This window comes from Podarcis erhardii (assembly GCF_964252035.2).
Source record: "Podarcis erhardii genome assembly, chromosome: 14".
In the NCBI taxonomy this organism is placed as follows: domain Eukaryota; kingdom Metazoa; phylum Chordata; class Lepidosauria; order Squamata; family Lacertidae; genus Podarcis; species Podarcis erhardii.
Window position 1 is genome coordinate 55,341,391 of NC_138503.1, and position 20,808 is coordinate 55,362,198.

General features: G+C 41.2%; 2 protein-coding genes across 2 annotated transcripts in view; both read left to right on the plus strand.

Moving 5' to 3' along the window:
• LOC309329701 (vomeronasal type-2 receptor 26-like) overlaps window positions 1–4,358 on the plus strand; it is a gene marked incomplete at its 3' end in the record, with an annotated part of 44,263 nt that extends 39,905 nt beyond the window's left edge. Inside the window, exons 6-8 of the mRNA XM_081840716.1 lie at window positions 1,112–1,590; window positions 3,591–3,660; window positions 4,277–4,358. Coding sequence (XP_081696842.1) covers window positions 1,112–1,590; window positions 3,591–3,660; window positions 4,277–4,358 — 631 coding nt within the window. The remainder of the gene's footprint in view (window positions 1–1,111; window positions 1,591–3,590; window positions 3,661–4,276) is intronic.
• A 5,048-nt stretch (window positions 4,359–9,406) lies between these two features.
• Window positions 9,407–18,936, plus strand: LOC309329702 (vomeronasal type-2 receptor 26-like; the record flags this gene model as incomplete). The annotated part of the gene is made up of 5 exons (XM_081840717.1): window positions 9,407–9,439; window positions 9,929–10,789; window positions 15,075–15,302; window positions 16,138–16,264; window positions 17,929–18,936. The coding sequence occupies 5 exons, from the start codon at window positions 9,407–9,409 to the stop codon at window positions 18,828–18,830; spliced, it is 2,151 nt and encodes a 716-aa protein (XP_081696843.1). The 3' UTR covers window positions 18,831–18,936.
• Window positions 18,937–20,808: the final 1,872 nt, after the last annotated feature.

Genomic DNA, 20,808 nt, shown 5'->3' on the forward strand with positions numbered 1-20,808 from the left:
TGCTCCTCCTCTTTAAGGGTATTCCGTATGGATCTTATCCAAAGCCCAGGTAGTGGCTAGGGCCTTGCCACGACCCCAACGGGAACGCTGGGGGAGGTCATAGCTGATGTACATCAACAGGGCTCCCCCTACTGGTGGTTGACCCTTGGGAGACTGACTACCTGTATGGTGGGCAGGAGTTAGATATAGTCAGTTCTGTTCCAATGCCTTCCAATACTGCTCACATCTGTAACCAATAAAGTTGTGGCCTTAATTATCCCATCAACCCAAAATATTGGTGTCCGTGTACTTTATTATACAAGAAATGGGGGAGGGCATGGAGCTGTGACATGCAACTGCATGGACACAAAAAGCACTTTCATTTCTTTTTAAAATAAGATTTTATCAAAGCTTTTTCACAATACAATAATACAAAAGAAGCCGCTCTACATAAAAATGGAGAGCTAGAGATAGAATGCAGAGTCCTCCCTCCAAAGCTGCTCTTGACTCTGGTCTCACTCAGGAAGTGGGGGCCCTTCTAGCTCTCACCTGGGAGCTTTCGTTTTACCAGACCCTTATCCTGGGAGGTTTTCCCTTCCCTGCCTCTCACTCAGGGTCCTCCCACCAGCCATCTGCCCCCCATGTGTGCACAATCCCCCAACAACAGCCCAGAGCAAAGGAAACAAAAAGGAAAGGAAAGGGGGAAAGGAGATGAAGGAGAGGAATTTCACTGCCTGCCGTAACTGATTCTTTCAGGAGATGTACATAGGTCATCATCTTGACATTTTTAATTGTTCCTCCGTCCTCCAGATATGGATGCCTGTGTCAAGTGTGCAGAAGAAAACTACCCAAACCAGGACCAAACAGGGTGTATTCCAAGGGGGCTGAGCTACCTCTCCTACCAAGAAAAGTTAGGGCTCAGCTTAGCTGTCTCCGCTCTGGCTTTCTCCCTGATCACTACCTTCGTGCTGGCGACTTTTGTGAAGCACAAGGACACTCCCATTGTCAAAGCCAACAACCGCAGCCTCACCTACCTCCTCCTCCTCTCCCTCCTTCTCTGCTTCCTCTGCTCCTTGCTCTTCATTGGTCAGCCTGGAAAAGGGACCTGCCTCTTCCGACAAATGACTTTCAGCATCGTCTTCTCGGTGGCCCTTTCCAGTATTCTGGCCAAAACCATCACCATGGTTCTAGCATTCATGGCAACCAAGCCAGGATCCAGAATGAGGAGATGGGTGGGGAAGGGTCTGGCCAATTGTGTGGTCTTTTCCTGCTCTTTCCTTCAAGCTGGCATTTGCACCCTTTGGCTAAGTGCTTCCCCTCCATTCCCAGATACAGACATGCAGTCACTGAAGAGTGAGATCATCCTGGAATGCAATGAGGGTTCAGCTGTCATGTTTTATTGTGCTTTGGTTTATATGGGTTTTCTGGCCGTTGTGAGTCTCCTTGTGGCTTTCCTGGCCAGAAAGTTACCTGACAGTTTTAACGAGGCCAAATTCATCACGTTTAGCATGTTGGTTTTCTGCAATGTTTGGCTGACCTTTGTTCCAACCTACCTGAGCACCAAAGGGAAATACATGGTAGCCGTGGAGGTCTTCTCCATCTTGTCCTCCAGTGCTGGGTTAGCATAGAATCATAGAATCATAGAATCATAGAGTTGGAAGAGACCACAAGGGCCATCGAGTCCAACCCCCTGCCAAGCAGGAAACACCATCAGAGCACTCCTGACATATGGTTGTCAAGCCTCTGCTTAAAGACCTCCAAAGAAGGAGACTCCACCATACTCCTTGGCAGCAAATTCCACTGTCGAACAGCTCTTACTGTCAGGAAGTTCTTCCTAATGTTTAGGTGGAATCTTCTTTCTTGTAGTTTGGAGCCATTGCTCCGTGTCTGCTTCTCTGGAGCAGCAGAAAACAACCTTTCTCCCTCCTCTATGTGACATCCTTTTATATATTTGACCATGGCTATCATATCACCCCTTAACCTCCTCTTCTCCAGGCTAAACATGCCCAGCTCCCTTAGCCGTTCCTCATAAGGCATCTTTTCCAGGCCTTTGACCATTTTGGTTGCCCTCCTCTGGACACGTTCCAGTTTGTCAGTGTCCTTCTTGAACTGTGGTGCCCAGAACTGGACACAGTACTCCAGGTGAGGTCTGACCAGAGCAGAATACAGTGGCACCATTACTTCCCTTGATCTAGATGCTATACTCCTATTGATGCAGCCCAGAATTGCATTGGCTTTTTTAGCTGCCGCGTCACACTGTTGGCTCATGTCAAGTTTGTTGTCAACCAAGACTCCTAGATCCTTTTCACATGTACTACTCTCAAGCCAGGTGTCACCCATCTTGTATTTGTGCCTCTCATTTTTTTTGCCCAAGTGCAATACTTTACATTTCTCCCTGTTAAAATTCATCTTGTTTGTTTTGGCCCAGTTCTCTAATATGTCAAGGTCATTTTGAAGTGTGATCCTGTCCTCTGGGGTGTTAGCCACTCCTCCCAGTTTGGTGTCATCTGCAAATTTGATCAGGATGCCCTTGGGTCCATCATCCAAGTTGTTGATAAAGATGTTGAATAAGACCGGGCCCAAGACAGAACCCTGTGGCACCCCACTAGTCACTCTTCTCCAGGATGAAGAGGAACCATTGATGAGCACCCTTTGGGTTCGGTCAGACAGCCAGTTACAAATCCACTGAGTGGTAGCATAGTCAAGACCGCATTTTACCAGCTTCTTTACAAGAATATCATGGGCACCTTGTCAAATGCCTTGCTGAAATCAAAGTAGGCTACATCCACTGCGTTCCCTTCATCTACCAGGCTTGTAATTCTGTCAAAAAACGAGATCAGGTTAGTCTGACATGACTTATTTTTCAGAAATCCATGCTGACTATTGGTGATCACAGCATTCCTTTCTAGGTGCTCACAGACTGTTTGCTTAATGATCTGCTCCAGAATCTGATTATCACTTGGACTGACTGGGCAGTAATTATTTGGGTCCTCTCTTTTCCCCTTTTTGAAAATAGGGACAACATTTGCCCTCCTCCAGTCTGCTGGGACTTCGCCTGTTCCCCAGGAATTCTCAAAGATGACTGCCAGTGGTTCTGAGATCACATCTGCCAGTTCTTTTAATACTCTTGGATGCAGTTCATCTGGCCTTGGAGACTTGAATACATCTAAACTAGCCAAGTATTCTTGTACTATCTCCTTAGTTATTCTGGGCTGTGTTTCCTCTGCTGAATCATTTGCTCCAAATTATTCAGGTCGGGCATTGTTTTCTTTATTGGAGAAGACTGAGGCAAAGAAGGCATTGAGGAGTTCAGCCCTTTCTGTGTCCCCTGTTTGCATTTCACCATCTTCTCCTCTGAGTGACCCCACTGTTTCTTTGTTCTTCCTTTTGCTAGGAACATACCCATAAAAGCATTTTTTGTTGCTTTTAACCTCTCTAGCAAGCCTGAGTTCATTCTGTGCTTTAGCTTTTCTGACTTCGTGTCTACATGTGCTGGCTATTTGTTTGAATTCCTCTTTGGTGGTTTCCCCCCTTTTCCATTTTTTGTACACAACCTTTTTAAATCTTAACTCAGTTAAAAGTTCTTTAGATAGCCACCCTGGCTTCTTTAGGCACCTTCCATGCTTCCGTCGGGTTACTGGGTTGCATCTTTTTCCCTAAATGCTACATCATTGTGCTGAGGTCTGACCTGAACAACAAGGAAAGCCTAATAAGGGGATGAAAATAAATAATGGGCATATCCTTCTTAAATTGAGAAGTATCTTGATCTTTGATAAATTTGTGTTTCATCTGTGTCAGGAATGTTCCTTCCCAGAGTGACAGCAAGGGCTCCGACGACTATGGGGAGTTGCAGGCAAAAAGAGACAGAGGCTTGCTTGCTTTACATGCGAAGAGTGAAATGAGCCCCTCCTGTCCTGGAATACAGGTCATAAATTTTCAGGACAGCGTAAGGCAGGCAGAGGGGTCGCGTTTCTCAGACACGCTCTCAGGGGAGGAGGGGCAAGCTGCTCCTGAGTCTCCTTGTACTAGGAAGCTGGACAGAGTCCAGGCTTGGCGTCAAGTCTACAGAAGGAGGGGCAGCCGATGGCGTAAATCCTGTTAGAAAAGAGCCCACCCTCCAGTGGGCTCAACTGACCCATCTATTGAGGAATATTGAGCTGTGTGCTCAGACTGAACTCCAGTGTTTAAAAACAAATAAATCTGTACATTATAAAACTGCCAGCCTGCCTTCTCTTGGTGTGAGAGGGAGATTGTAAATCCTGACAATGTTTCCTCTCTATTGTATTCATATTTATAGGCCCCCTCTCAACATCTTGATCATGTTCATGAACATGTTCAACATGTTCATCATGTCCACAAAATCTTTCAGGTGGTCATAGTTTCACTTCCAGTCACATAACACATAATTTTCTGCAACTTATTATACCATAAATGCTTTGGTATATTTGTGTCCTGCATTGCTTGCACTACTGCAATAATGTAGTTGAACAGGCAAAGTATCACAGACCACACTGAAGCAGAATAAAAATGCAAATAATGCACCATTACATTAAGAACATGTCACAAAATACCCCTACAATGAAACACCAGTCTGAATGGCTTCCTTGTTTCATCATCATCATCATCATCAAAACAAAATAAAAGAAAAAAAAATCCTTCCAGTAGCACCTTAAAGACCAACTAAGTTAGTTCTAGGTATGAGCTTTCGTGTGCATGCACACTTCTTCAGATACTTTCGTGTGCATGCACACTTCTTCAGATGGATGCACACGAAAGCTCATACCTAGAACTAACTTAGTTGGTCTTTAAGGTGCTACTGGAAGGAATTTTTTTTCTTTTATTTTGTTTTGACTATGGCAGACCAACACGGCTACCTATCTGTAACTGGAATCATCATCATCATCATCATCAATGCCCTCCATCTAAATGAGTTGCCTCAGCCATACTGGGCAGCTCCCAAGAAATACAATGAAACATCAACCTTAAAAAACATCCCTTAACAGGGCTGATTTCAGTTGCCTTCTAAAAGTCAGGTACTTGTTATCTCCTTGACATCTGATGGGAGGGTGTTTCACAGGGCGGGCGCCACTGCCCAGAAGGCCCTCTGCCTGCTTCTCTGTAACCTCACTTCTCACAGTCAGGGACCCATCAGAAGGTCTTGATAGGTAGACTTCAGTCTCAGAGAAAGAGTTTTCTAGGGAAGTCATTCTTGTTCCCCCAGCATATGCATGCTCTCCTATGACCTCCCAGAGGATTTGGAGTAGCAAAGTTGAGAAATAATGTAGACTGAAAAACTAATAGAGCCATCACTTGTCACTATATTGAGTTTTGTAGGTCCTGAAGATATTTTTTAATGGGTTTTGAAAATCCAGCTGATGAACCTCTTTCCAGATATCTGAATATGGTCAAAATATAGATTCTAAAATGTTTGGGCCCCAGACCTTTTTTTTTTTTTTTTTTTGTAAAATATTTTTTTATTAGTTTTCAATAACAAAAATCCAATATATGCCACATTGTATCAATACCAAATTACCCCACACATTTCCCATTAACATTTTAAAAAATAACCAAAAAGAAAGCATTATTACCACCACCACCCCATCCCTGGACCTCCCTCCACCCCCTCTTCTCGTTCTTTAAATAAACCAAATCATCTTACATTCCAGATCCCCTTACCCAATTTTCCAACTACTAAACAATTAAACTTGTGATATACTGCACAGAGATTTTAGACACCCAACCGCTTTATACATTACACAACCAAGCTTACAGACTATTTCCCCTTTTAAAATTATCCTTTTTGTTGCTCTTTGCAAGTGTTTAATCCATGTCTACTGATGTCCCGATTTATTTACAACCGCTAGCTTCTAAATAAAAACCATTTCCCAGATTGTGATTCTACGTTAAAATTTGGACTTTCACATTATAGCAAAAATGAAAAAATTCAGGGCAATACCCAATATCAGGAATATGTAGATAAATTTACTCTAACTTGAACAGAGGCAGCTTGGACCTACTGAGCTAAGTGTCACATTGTCAGAGCTACTACGGTACTCTTCAAAAGAGAAAATATGAGTTGTAGGACTCCAGGGAGGTGAAGTGGGTGGAGTCCTCACAGTTTCAATAAAAATGCAACTTCAAAAACAAAGGGCACCCTGGGGAATAGTGACCCCTATCATTACCAGAATTGCTGGTTTCCATCCGACTGACAACAAAAAGTGCTTCCAGGGATCTTTAGCACATCAACCATCAGTTTCTGAAAGAAGTTACAAAAGCCTCATATTATTTTAGAACAAGAGATAGGCAAGATTCTGTATCATTTGTTAATCATCATTCCTGCTTCACATGTTAATGCATTTCTCTTTGTCTGCTGTATCTTCCACTTCCCAGATTTTATTTGAAATCCTATTTTGGCATTATTTCTGTTCCTTTGCACAAACTGATTTGCAAAGTTTGACCCTTTCTGCCTGCTTTCACATCAGGGCATTGATAACTTTAGCTGTATATGAGGTATTTTTATACTACTCACCCCTAAAGAATAAAGTCAACAGGAAAATGATTTGATCCAGATTATTTTCATGAAAGCTAGCTCCTGCTGAAATCAGTCCTGATCAAAGCCACATACAATTCTGCAGTGGGAAACATGCAAAGCTGCTTTTCGTGGGAAGACCCTTTCCACAGAAGGATCCTGCTGGTTGTGATATTGCTGCTTGTGCTGTTGTGTCATAGTGTTTGCCAGGCATATTCCATGAATTGCAGCATACGTGACGATCCCCTCCCTATTCCTCATGAGTTTTACCTGCCAGGAGACCTGGTCATCAGTGAAATTGTTTCTCAGGTCTTCTTGCTCTACAATCTCCTCTCTTTCATGGAACAGCCGACACAGATTGTGATTGATGAGCCAATGTAAGTCTCTCTCTCTCTCTCTCTCTCTCTCTCATAAACACACACACACACACACACACACACACTTGTTGCAAAGTATGTTCAGAATATAATTACTGGGAATATGTCTTTAAGGAAAAGGGTTCATTTTTGGAGTGAGAAAAGTGTTGTGTCAGAAGCTTGTTCATATCTATTTAGCCTTCCGCATTATACTGTTAACACAAAGCATTAGTGAGTTTTCTCACACAAGTGCCATTGAAGTGTAAGGATCTTCAGTACTTCCACTGGGCTATTTGTGACTCTAGTTGGAGGAATTTGCATGCATTTGTTTTTCTCCACACTACTTCTTCTTACTCTTTGTTCCCTACATCCTTGGCCTTCATCTGTATCCCATCCCATTGTCTTTCAGTCACCTGGTCTTTTAAACTTTCATTTCATATTATTTTGGTCCAAGCATACCACCCTATTCCATCCTTCCTCTTGATTTCTTCCTGCCCTTCCTTCAGCCTACTCCAGATTTCACATGACCAGTTCCACTCAATTGCTGCAACTGTAAATACATTGGACCCACAATCAAATCTGATGAGAGTATGTGTATGAGAGGAGCATTTGGAAATATTCTCTGGATGCCTCTGCTGGTGCATTTAAATATGTAGAGTTAATATATTATGGGGGGGGTGTGCATGTAATTTTTAAATTGGTCATAAGACATATTGTATTACACTGTTTGCAAATATATAGACTTCCAGTTGTACCTCTCACTTGCTGTCTTCTCTGATTTCATCACTAAGTGGGAGACGCTCTTCAGTTACCTTGCTATATCCAGCTAATAAATAATCCCTTCTTACTTACTTGATGCAATTTTATCTTATTTATTGTTTGTAATAACTGAAAGATGAGCTGAGAGATGAAGAGGACACACATATTTTTCTTGCTTCTCTCAGTATTTGTGTCATCTACTACTTTTATTACAGTTCAGTGCCAAAGAACTACCAGCACATCCTGGCCTTAGCATTTGCTGTCAAAGAGATCAATGAAAATCCCAACATTTTATCAAATCTCTCTCTGGGATTTCACACCCTCAATAGCTACTACACTGCAAAGACGACCTATAAGGCCACCCTCAGCCTCTTTTCTGCACAGCATCACTTTGTCCCCAACTTCAAGTGTCACAACCACAACAACCTGATAGTTCTCATTGGAGGATGCATCTCTGAAATCTCTGCCAACGTGGCCGTCATTTCAGCCATCTACAAGACTCCACAGGTAAGCTGTGTGCAAGCAAGTACAGATAGTTCAGAGTTGTGGCACAATATCATGATTTCAAAAACATGGCCTGTGATATTTTGGATAGCCAACTGGTTAAATGCAGTCCAAGTGATAATCCTATCAGGTTTATTCACAGCTCTTTGGAAACTGGGCTGATCATAGAGGTAAATCAGACTTCAGATAAATTTGCAGTGAAGTGACTCAGGGCTTTGTCACTCTCCAGATGTGGTTCAACATTTTTATCCATGCGTTACTTCAGAGCTGGGAACTCTCAGGATGCTGTGGGACACAGAGGCTGGGGAGAACTCTTCTGAGGGAAAGATGTGGGGCCCTGTAGAGAAACCCAGGACAACCAAATATCTGGAGGAATCAGCAATAGTCCTCAAGCCACTTCAAGTCCCTCTTCACATCAATGACTCACTTGGCCCACTAATTGCATCCTTCCCAATATTAAAGCCTTGTCTTATTCCCCTATTTCCCCCTTTGTCTCATGGACCTAAAGTTGGATAGTGGCAGCTAGAGATGGAAAATTTCTTAAAATCAATCAGAAGAGGGAGGTTTGAGGAAGTTGCACATTTTTTTTTGCAGAAGCCGATCTCATGACTCACAGGCAAGAGCTTGTGAACAGTCTTCAATACTGATCTTTCTATAAACTTCTCACTCCAGAGTTCTCTTCAGGTTTTTCAATCTTTGACGTGAACCTCATAGCTCTGTTCAGCTCACTCTCACCGTGTTTGCAGTTCCCATCCTATCCAAGATGATTGTTGTATATTGGAACTATCTGCGCCATTTCTAGCATATTTAAGTGATGGGTTTTTTATTATTATTCTGTTCCCTGCACTGGCATTAAAAAACAAAGTTAGAGAAGAAATTTTAATACTTTTTTTAAAAAAAAATATCTTATTTATTTAAGAATTATTATCAATAATCAACAAAACTACCCTCAAAATAACTTTGTATCACAATGTTACATAAGTAAATGTAAGTATAATATTTATTCAGAAAAAAATTTAAAATGTACTTGAAGTTGGTTTTGCACGAGATAATTCTTTCCATGGCAATATTGTATAAAGGACCTCCAGTTTTCCCAGCATCTATTTCTATATTAATTGCCACTTTTGAGTTTAAATAAAATGTATTTTTTGGCCATTCTTATCAAATACCAAAACTTCATCAAACCCTTCTTTCCAGGAAATGAGAAAAGTAACTTTCCATTTTAAAGCCCATACCATCGTTGCAGCTATGATAGGTGACATATAGCTCAACAACGTCCATGGCCATTGTACCCACTAAGGGCCAAGCTGAAGTAGCTACATGAACCAAACCAGCATAATGAAAACCGTGGGCACTAAATGAGCAGAGACATAGCAGGGAGCCCTATTCCTACTGTAGCCAAATCTGTGGGAAGCCAAATCTCCTTGCTACCAGAAGGCAGTATCAAGCGAGGAAGGCAGGGAAGCGTCTACCCCGGAGCATGACAAAAATCCAGATGCAAAAAAAGTGTTTCAGGAGATGGTGGGTGGGGACTTTGCCCTTATTGTAGATGTAATCTTCTCTGTCTGCTCTGGACACTACCTAAGTTAACAGCTCTGTACTGAGATCTTTCCTTTCCAACCCTCTGGCTCAGCTCACCAATTCCCTGTTTCAGCTCCGACTGCCAGAGATGGGTCTGGTCATGCTCTGGAACATTTGTTCTATTGTATATAAACTTCTGGGGGCGACGTGATAGTGGCTAAATGGTTTGGTGGCAAAACAGAGAAGACCACGTGAATAATACTTGTGCATTTTATTTCAGCTCACTTATGGATCATTTTTGCCAATACAACATGCCAACACTTTATACCCCTTTTTGTACCAGATGGTCCCAAATGAAGCCCAACAGCACATAGGGGTTGTGCAGTTACTCAAACATTTTGGATGGACATGGATTGGACTATTGGCTGTGGATGATGACAAAGGGGACAGGTTTTTGCTGACAATGGTCCCAATGCTTGATGAAAACAGCATCTGTTATGCCTTCATCATGAGAATACCAAAATGGAATTATGTGGATGAGATGATAGAATATGTTTCACAACGCATAGAACACTATGTAACTGTCTTCAAGGAGAAAGCCAATGTATTTTTTGTATATGGAGAACCGCCATCCTTTCAGGTTTTGAGAATGTTGTTCTTTGTAGCACCATTCATGGAATTGCCACCTCTTGGAAAAGTCTGGATTGTTACATCTCACTGGGATTTTGCATCACACTCTATTCAAAAGATTTGGGATTTACAAACCTTCCATGGGTCCATATCTTTCACAGTTCACTCAAATCAGCCTGAGGGTTTCCAAAAGTTCCTTCAGATGGTAAGACCTTCGTGGTTCAAAAGAGATGGCTTTATTCAAGACTTCTGGGAACAGGCTTTTGACTGTTTGCTAACAACATCCAAGGAGTGGGAAGGAGAGGAGAATAAAACCTGCACTGGGGAAGAGAATCTGGAGAGTCTTCCTGGAGGTTTGTTTGAAATGAAAATGACTGGCCACAGCTACAATGTCTACAATGCTATCTATGCTGTGGCACATGCTCTGAATGCTATATTCAAATTCAAATCCATGCATAGAAGATTGAAAGTAGGACGAAAATCGGCATTTCAGAATGTGGAACCATGGCAGGTAATTAAACCAGATTTTTTTTAGGTAACCATGTTCCCACCCCATGGCTGCCTCACTACAGTCAGGATAAGAGAAGACTGAGAGGAGATGTAATAGCCATTTTCAGGTATCTTAAGAGCTGTCTAATGGAAGAAGAAGAAGAAGAAGAAGAAGAAGAAGAAGAAGAAGAAGAAGAAGAGTAGTAGTAGTAGTAGTAGTTTGGATTTGATATTCCACTTTATCACTAGCCGAAGGAGTCTCAAAGTGGCTAACATTCTCCTTTCCCTTCCTCCCCCACAACAAACACTCTGTGAGGCGAGTGAGGCTGAGAGACTTCAGAGAAGTGTGACTAGCCCAAGGTCACCCAGCAGCTGCATGTGGAGGAGCGGAGACGTGAACCGGGTTCCCCAGATTACAAATCTATTGCTCTTAACCACTACACCACACTGGCTCCCACTACACCACACAGGCTCCACACTGGAAGATGGAGCAAGCTTGTGTTCTCCTGCTCTGGAGGGTAGGATCCAAACCAAAGGGGTCAAGTTACAAGAAAGCATATTTTTGTAAGAAAGGAGGAGAGGAGAGAGGTGCAGTGGTGGAGAGGAGGAATGGAGGGAAGAGAGCTGGCTTTTTGAAATTCCTGCCAGCAGATGGTGCAATGCGTGCAGAGGAGGTATACCAAGCCATATGAGGAACACTTAGGAGAGATGGGAGAGACTGAGAGGGAATGAGATAACTATCTTCAAGTATCCATAGACTGTCCCATGGAAGATGGTGCAAGATATCATGAATGAGCCAGCCCCCCAGGGAAAGTTTGCAACCAGCTAAAGGAAACAGCCAGGAACAGAGAGGGTCACGAGCCGGAACCCTGCCAATGCTCTTGGGAAGTACAAAAAGAAGGAAGCAGTTTAGCAAGTGGTAAAGAATTAAAAGACAGCCTCTCAGAGATTGGAGAAGAGGCGGGAGCTGACCCTATCTCTCCACAGTCTCGGCAAATGGGAGGGCTACAAGACAAGAACCAAAACAAGATGAAACTCAAGATCTACCCACACTGGAAGAGTGGCAGATGCAGCTGATGGACTATATGCAACTGGCCGAGATGACCGGCAGAATCCGTGATCTGGGAGAAGAGAAGATTGAGGAAGACTGGAAGAAATTTAAGATGTATCTACAAAAACATTGTAATTTGGTTGAATGTTAAGAAGGATGCTAGATTATAAAAAATTGGCCACCACTAAATTAGATTTAAATTTGATGATAAGTGAGACTAAAGAAAATATAAAATTTTTTGGAAGAATTGCTAGATTATATTTAAATGAGTGGACACGAGATTGTAAACAAGTTGATAATTTGTTTGGAAAAATCTTTTAACGATGTAAATGGGAGCGGGAGATGCGAGGGAGTCCAAAGAAGTGATGAAACTATGTTTGTGACAGAAGTAAGATTGTTTATTATTTGTGCATTCATATTCAAAAACTTTAATAAATATTTATTAAAAAAAAAAAGAACCAAAACAAGATGTCATAAGTGAAAGTTCAGCTGCTTCTGGTCTCGCAGGAGGCAGTCAGAAGGGTCATCATGATTGATTAGGCTGGCGGCATGTTAGAGACGTCTGGAGAACTCTGTTTTTGCAATAAATCTTACCTTTTAATTAACCACGCTTGCTGTGTTATCAAGTGGGAAACTGGGACTCCTGACACAACCTTGCTTTCCCCTGCTCTAGAGGGTAGGACCCAAAGCAAGGAATTCAAGTTACAAGAAAGGAGATTCTGAATGAACATCAGGAAGAACTTTCATTATTATTTTCAGTAGTAGTAGTAGTATTTATTAGGTTTTTCAAGAACGTTAAATCAATTTATTTCACATACTCATATATATATATTTACTTCCCAACCCTCCCATGTTGTTGTTTTTATTCTTATCCTTAATCACTGTATTATACTTGTCAGGAAGAACTTTCCGACATGAACAGCTGTCATGGATGCTTGAACTGAGATTCTTGCATTGCAGGGGGAACTCTCTTGCCATCTATCTAGAGGACAAAACAGAAACAAAGGGAATAAGATTTTAAGGAATAATGATGTGGGCTTTGGGGTCCGCTAGGCTGCTTATCATTACCAACTGTTGCAGTTTTTCTATTTCCTTTGCCTTTTTTGTACTAGATAGACAATAGATAGATAGATAATAGATGATAGATAGATGATGATAGATAGATAGATAGATGATAGATAGATAGATAGATAGATAGATGATAGATAGATGATAGATAGATGATAGATAGATGATAGATGATAGATAGATAGATAGATAGATAGATAGATAGATAGATAGAGATATAGATAGATAGATAGATAGATAGATAGATAGATAGATAGATAGATAGATAGATGAGAGATAGATAGATATAGAAGATAGAAGATGATAGATAGAAAGAAGATAGATAGATATAGATATGATAGAGAGATAGATACATAGATAGAGGAAAGACAGACAGACAGACAGACAGACAGACAGACAGACAAATTGAATTCATAATTTTCTTCGAATATGTTTAAGTTTTTTTGCTGTTAACCATACCCCTAAATATTTAACCTTCTTTTCTATCATTCTGTGATCTGTTGTAATGATTCTTTAGATTGTTCTGTAATATTTTTCACCAATGTTTTAGTTTTTGTTTTATATAGCTTAATACCGGCTACTTGCCCAAATTCCTGAATCTTATCTAACAGCCTTAGTATGCTGACCAGGGGTTCTTCAACTGTTATCACAAGGTTGTCTGAAAAAGCTTTCAGTTTATATGCTTTACTCCCCACCGTAACTCCTTTTATTCCTTCATCTGCTCTTATATTTCTCGCCAAGATCTTTTAGACTAGTATAAGCAGTAATGGTGACATGGGACAACTCTGTCTTGTTCCCTTTGTAATTCCACATTATTCAGTTACTACATTATTCACAATCAGCATGGCTTTCTGCTCAGAATAGAGTCAATTCCTCTAAGGAATGGCTCTCCAAATTCCATCATTTCTATTGTCTTTTTTCATAAAAGTCCAAGAAACATTATCAAAGACCTTCTCTGCATCAATAAACATCAAAGCCACTTGCTTTTCATTCCTGGCCTCCAGATACTCTTTTATGTCTATTATATTCCTTATATTATCTTTCATCTAGCGGCCAGGTAGAAAGCCAGCTTGATCTTGGTGGATTGTTTCTTTTAACACTGTTTTCAAACAGTTTGCCAAAATATTGGCAAATAATTTGCAGTCATTATTCAATAGTGAGATCGGCCTGTATTTTTAACTAAAAGTAAATCTGAATCCTGTTTCGGAATTAATGTAATAGAAGCAAGAATCTGGCAATTGACTCAAATTCATTATCCTATTCATTACATCTTTCAATGGTTGTGCCAACTGATCTTGCAGATTTTTTGAAATATTTAGCTGAAAGTCCATCTGGTCATGGCAATTTCTCTAATTTAGCTTGTCCTCTTGCTTGTTGCAGTTCCATCATCATTACTGGTGCATTTAAAAGATTTATCTTTTCTTTTGGAATCTTTTGTAGGTCATTCTGCTTTAAATATGGATCAATTTTATCTTCATTTCCCATCTAACATCCTTGCTTTTTTTAAAAAAAGCTACCATGCTAGCAATTTTCCTGGTTTGTTTGCAAACTCAAAATTTATCTGTTTTATCAATTTTATTTTCCATTCAATTTCCATTCAATTTCTTGATTTACCAACATTGAAAATTAGGTTTGTAACATCTTTATATTCTGTTTTGTTGATTCATTTCCTGGTTTTTTAATTATTTGTTTTTCGTGTTTAATCAGTTCATCTAGTAACTCTTTCTTTTTCTTCCCTCTTCTCTCTCTTTTTTTTGCAGAGTATTTTTTTGTATAAAAAACCCTCTCATTACTGCTTTAATTGTGCCCCAAACCACATTTATATCCATACATTGCTTCAAATCTAGTTCAAAATAATCTCTCAGGGGTTTTCCCTGCTTTCTGCAAGGTAATTTTTATTGTCGAATAAGCCTTCATTTAGTCTCCACCTGAAGGTGAATTTTCTTCTCTTCTTAGTTCCAACAGTAATGAATTATGGTCCAAGAGTGTCCTAGGTTGTGTTTCCACTTTTTTAGTTCTTAATGTTAGTTCATTAGATACCCATACTGATTAGATATCCATACCGAGTTGATTCTTCCTGCAGATTAATTTGGCTCTGAGAAAAAAGTAAATTCTCTGTCCAATGGGTGTTTGAATCTCCAGTTAATTTAAGATTTTCTGCCATAGACTACTTTTTTCTTCAATCCAGGTCCATCAATTTCTACAGAGCATTGTATTCAACAACAGTGCTGGAGATATTGTACACTTTAATGAAAATGCAGAATTAGTTGTTGGTTTCGATGTTACAAACTGGAGGATTTACCCCAATGGTTCGGTGGTTAGAGCCAAAGTTGGAAAACTGAACCCTCAGGCTCCTTTCGGCAAGGAGTTAACCATTTATGATGATCAGATTGTGTGGCATAAAAGCTTTAATCAGGTGAGATGTAGCAGTCTGAGACCAGAGCTGGATGTACACTGACCTTTTTAATGTCATTAGAATGATTTTAACTAAATCATTCTAAAACATAATTGCTTAAAAAAGCATTCATTACTTACAAAACAGCTGTTCCCCTCATTGCCTGGTTCCTGGTTGCTCTGCAGCAGCCTCTGGTGTCCCATTTTAATAATGCATTGTCAATGTTCTAAGCTAAACGTAATGTGGCTCTTACATTTTGAAAATCTTTCATTAACCCTTTCTTAATCTTATAAAGCATGAGTGTAGATCCATCCCCCCCAAAAATCAAAATCAACGCTGGGTCCCCTAATGTTGTTGGACTACGATTCCCATCACCATCAGGCAGGATAGCCAATGATCAAGGATGATGGGAGGTGTAGTATAATCTGCAAACATCTGGAGAATGGAGACTGAATGACGGAGAGGCAAACAAGTTTCAGCACTTTTGAAAGTTTCTTCCTTTTTCCAGAATTTGTTTTGGTCAAATCCTGCATTATCTCTTTTCTTGTATAATTACTTTATCTCTGCTTGATATTTCCATATTCTGGGCATGATGACAGTAATCCACTCCACGTTAGGCAGAGTAAATAATTCACACGACTGAAACCTGGCCCCCTAGTCTCTTGTCATGGACCCCTATTTATGCGGTTTTCACCTGTGGCCCCTTTGGAATATCCTGGGGGCCTCCAGGGGGCTATATGGCCCCTGGTTGAGAAATAATGATTTAGGGTCCACAGACCCAGCTGGCCCATGCACACTCTCTTCATCATGAGGGTTCATATATTCCTACTAAGCTCCTGTTCGTGTTTCTGTGCAGGGGCTGCCAGTTTCTGTGTGCAATGACAACTGCTATCCCGGCTACAGCAGGAAAAAGAAGGAGGGAGAGAAATTCTGCTGCTATGATTGTTTTCCATGTCCAGAAGGGACAATCTCTAATCAGAAGGGTAAGAGGCAACATGGACAGAGATATCAAGACACTCACTTAGCATAAGATGCTCGCTCCTCCTTTCTTTGGAAAATGTATGTTCCCTTGAATGCATCCTGCAATACATACGTTAAAGAAAACTAAACAAGCAGCTTTATTTTAAAAATTATGTTTCAAACTAACAAGGACATTTTAACCTTATGCCAGTCACTATCTTACCAAACAGGAGGGGCGGGAAATGTCCAGTAGCACCTCTGAGACCAACTAAGTTTGTTCTTGATATGAGCTTTTGTGTGCATGCAAACTTCTTCAGATACACTGAAACAGAAGTCACCATACCTTTATATTGTGAAGATCTAATGAGGGGAGTGATATATGCTGCACTGAGATAATTGGAAGAAAGATAGGATTAAATAACAATATATTTTCCATTAAACAATATATTTTCCAATATATTTTCCATTAAATAACAATATATTTTCCATTAAAACACAGACTATTAAGGGGTCATTAAATCACACACATCAGCAATGCGATCAATAAGATGAATATTTTAAAATTGTGAAAGCGGGATTCATTCTCAGGGAAGCGAGACACATTACGCATCATAATTTAGAGTTTAAGGGCTAATGGCAGTAGCCCAAATCCTGAAATGTTCTGTGATTGGATATCATGTATTGAATCAGAACACAGGGGCTCAGAAGCCTTAGTCCAGACTTGGAGGAGGAGGAGAAATTGGTTATGGTATGGTGGGCCCAAGATATTGGACACAATATATATACGAACGAATGGGAAAGGCTGCGGAAGGACATCAGGTTCAATGCATGTTATAATCTTAGAGAAACTGTGATGAAGATGTTATACAGATGGTACATAACCCCAGCCCAATTGGCCAAGATGTATAAGAATAGTTCAAATGCTTGTTGGAGGTGTAAAAATGGGGTAGGTACCTTTATGCACATGTGGTAGGAGTGTAATAGGATAAGAGAATTTTGGGATGTTATATATAATGAACTCAAAAAGATTTTCAAATTCTCAATTTCAAAAAAACCTGAACCTTCCGGTTAGGTATCATGTCCATGGAGACTAAGAAAAATCTTAGACCTCTTTTTATGTATGCAACCACAGCGGCTGGAAATTGGATAACAAGGAACTGGAAAAGTGATAACATTCCCACAAAAACGGATTGGCAAGAGAAAATGATAGAATATTTACAACTTGCCCAAATGACAGGGAGAATAAGAGGAAACTCAATAGAGAAAGTTAATAAAGATTGGATAATATTTAAAGAATATCTTAAAAACTACTGTGACAATGTTAATCTCCTGACAGACTTAGAATGAATCTTGAATTATAGAGAAAGTACATAGTAAATTTTTCTTGATAATAAATGGGAAAGAAAACAATAACAATGAAATGTGTATAGACTAACAAAATGTAAAATAGCACAATGAGAGGAATCAGAAATTAGTGTCTATGGTGTGTCTATGTTGTGGTGTGTATTGTATGTATTGTCTAAGTTATATGTAAATTTACATATAATAAAGGTTATTTAGAATCCAGATTCAAGCTCTGGCAAACCAGACCACTTTCACTGCCTGCCATAACTGATTCTTTCAGGTAGATGTAGGTCATTATCTTGACATTTTTAATTGTTCCAACTTCTCCCCCTCCACCCTCCAGATATGGATGCCTGTGTCAAGTGTGCAGAAGAAAACTACCCAAACCAGGACCAAACAGGGTGTATTCCAAGGGGCCTGAGCTACCTCTCCTACCAAGAAAAGTTAGGGCTCAGCTTAGCTGTCTCCGCTCTGGCTTTCTCCCTGATCACCACCTTTGTGCTGGCGACTTTTGTGAAGCACAAGGATACTCCCATTGTCAAAGCCAACAACCGCAGCCTCACCTACCTCCTCCTCCTCTCCCTCCTCCTCTGCTTCCTCTGCTCCTTGCTCTTCATTGGTCAGCCTGGAAAAGGGACCTGCCTCTTCCGACAAATGACTTTCAGCATCGTCTTCTCGGTGGCCCTTTCCAGTATTCTGGCCAAAACCATCACCGTGGTTCTAGCATTCATGGCAACCAAGCCAGGATCCAGAATGAGGAGATGGGTGGGGAAGGGTCTGGCCAATTGTGTGGTCTTTTCCTGCTCTTTCCTTCAAACTGGCATTTGCACCCTTTGGCTAAGTGCTTCCCCTCCATTCCCAGATACAGACATGCAGTCACTGAAGAGTGAGATCATCCTGGAATGCAATGAGGGTTCAGCTGCCATGTTTTATTGTGCTTTGGGCTATATGGGTTTTCTGGCCGTTGTGAGTTTCCTTGTGGCTTTCCTGGCCAGAAAGTTACCTGACAGTTTTAATGAGGCCAAATTTATCACGTTTAGCATGTTGGTTTTCTGCAGTGTTTGGCTGACCTTTGTTCCAACCTACCTGAGCACCAAAGGGAAATACATGGTAGCCGTGGAGGTCTTCTCCATCTTGTCCTCCAGTGCTGGGTTACTGGGTTGCATCTTTTTCCCTAAATGCTACATCATTGTGCTGAGGTCTGACCTGAACAACAAGGAAAGCCTAATAAGGGGAAGAAAATAGTGTGTTTGTGTGTGTGTCCATATCTTAGAGCTTGAGTAGTCCTGGGATATCATTCACTCTGACCTCTGATCTTGATCTTTGAATAAATTTGTGTCTCATCAGTTTCCTCTGTGTTGGTTTCTTATTCTTGACCAGCTCCAGACTGGGGAACTCTATTTTCTGGACCATGATCATGATCTGGATGTGGATGCAGGGCAGCGCAAATCAGGTTTGGGTTAGTTTGGACCCTATAGAATCTGATCCAGATTTATAAATCAGGGCCAGAAACTGTGCATAACTGCCAAAAACATAGATTGATCAACAAATATTTGAGGGGTCCAGGCCCCCTCAGGTCAATGGGCACTGCCATTCAAATGCTGTGAGTGCGCCACTTCTTGTGACCAAGTATGTGGGGTGGGGCTTACCTGCCCCCCCCCATATTTTATTCAAATTGGCACCCCTGGAATTTAGGGTGTGATGCAGGGAACAAATTTACCAATAACTACAACCTCTCCTAGGGGACGCTGGCGGCGCTGTGGGTAAAACCACAGTGCCTAGGACTTGCCGATCGTATGGTCGGCGGTTCGAATCCCCGCGGCGGGGTGAGCTCCCGTCTTTCGGTCCCAGCTCCTGCCCACCTAGCAGTTCGAAAGCACCCTTAAAGTGCAAGTAGATAAATAGGTACCGCTTTATAGAAGGAAGGTAACCGGCGTTCCGTGTGCTGCTCTGGTGCAGGCTCGCCAGAGCAGCGATGTCACACTAGCCACATGACCCGGAAGTGTCTGCGGACGGCGCCAGCTCCCGGCCTCTAGAGTGAGATGAGTGCACAACCCTAGAGTCTGACAAGACTGGCCTATACGGGCAGGGGTACCTTTACCTTTACCTTACAACCTCTCCTTAGGACAGAAGCGGCCTTCAACCTCCTCATCAAGTGCCACTGACTAAATATATCTCAAAGAAGAAAATAATTGTTGTAGAGTTCAAAAAAGAAAAGAAAGGAAAAATTTTGCCATTCATTATGCAACTTCAAATGTCATCAGCACACAAGGGAAATTATAATAACACCTATCCATGCCAAAATTGCTAGTTTAGATATTCTTGTGCATTATGCAAACAAATGTCATAAACCATCAGAATTGGAAAAATAATATCCCTTATGGGCTCCATGGGAGGCACTGATGACACCTTGGGTGTCTGCAGCCACCACTTGGGTGCCCATTGCTTTAAGCCCAGATTTTTGACAGTGTGTGTGTACAACTCACCTGGGAACTTTATGGAGAAGGCTGGGTAAAGATGATGATGATGTTGGTGTATGCCAAGTATGTGTGAGCCACGTGTGATAATTTATCTCTAGTCAGGGACAAAGCAGCCTTCCTAGCTAAGTGCAACCAACTGCATTTCACTCAAGGAAGAAAAAAATAGTTGTAGAGTTCAGATAGAAAAAAACCCTACTACTTCAATCTCTCATGATGCAATTTCAAGGAACATCAACACTCAGGGGAAATTATCATCACACCTCTCATTGTCAAAATTACTGGTTTCCATCCTCGTACACAATGTGTGTCATTGGCAAGACCATCAGTCAGAATCTGAACAAGAAAGAAAGATATAAAACCCTCGTGTTGTTGACCAGTTGATCTGGACACAGGTAGGGCTCTGTCATTCACCTGCATCATCATTTCCCCTGTGCAGGTTAGGCTATGCTTCCCACCAGATGATTCTGCCGTGATTTTAACCTCCAAAATATACACTGTTCTTCACCATTTTTTACATACCTGGCACTCAGCAGGTTTTTTGGGGGGAGGGGGAGTGAAGGGAGAAATAGAACACCCTCTTCAGGAACATTGATGATCACAGAGCCATTACTAAATACAAAGACCAGGCTCATGCAGTTCATGCAGTCCCTCAAATGCCAAGCTCTGGTGCAAATCAGTGTAGCACCACCATTTGCTATCATTCAATGGAGTTCGTAGCAAAACAGATAAGAAGGTCGAGGCAA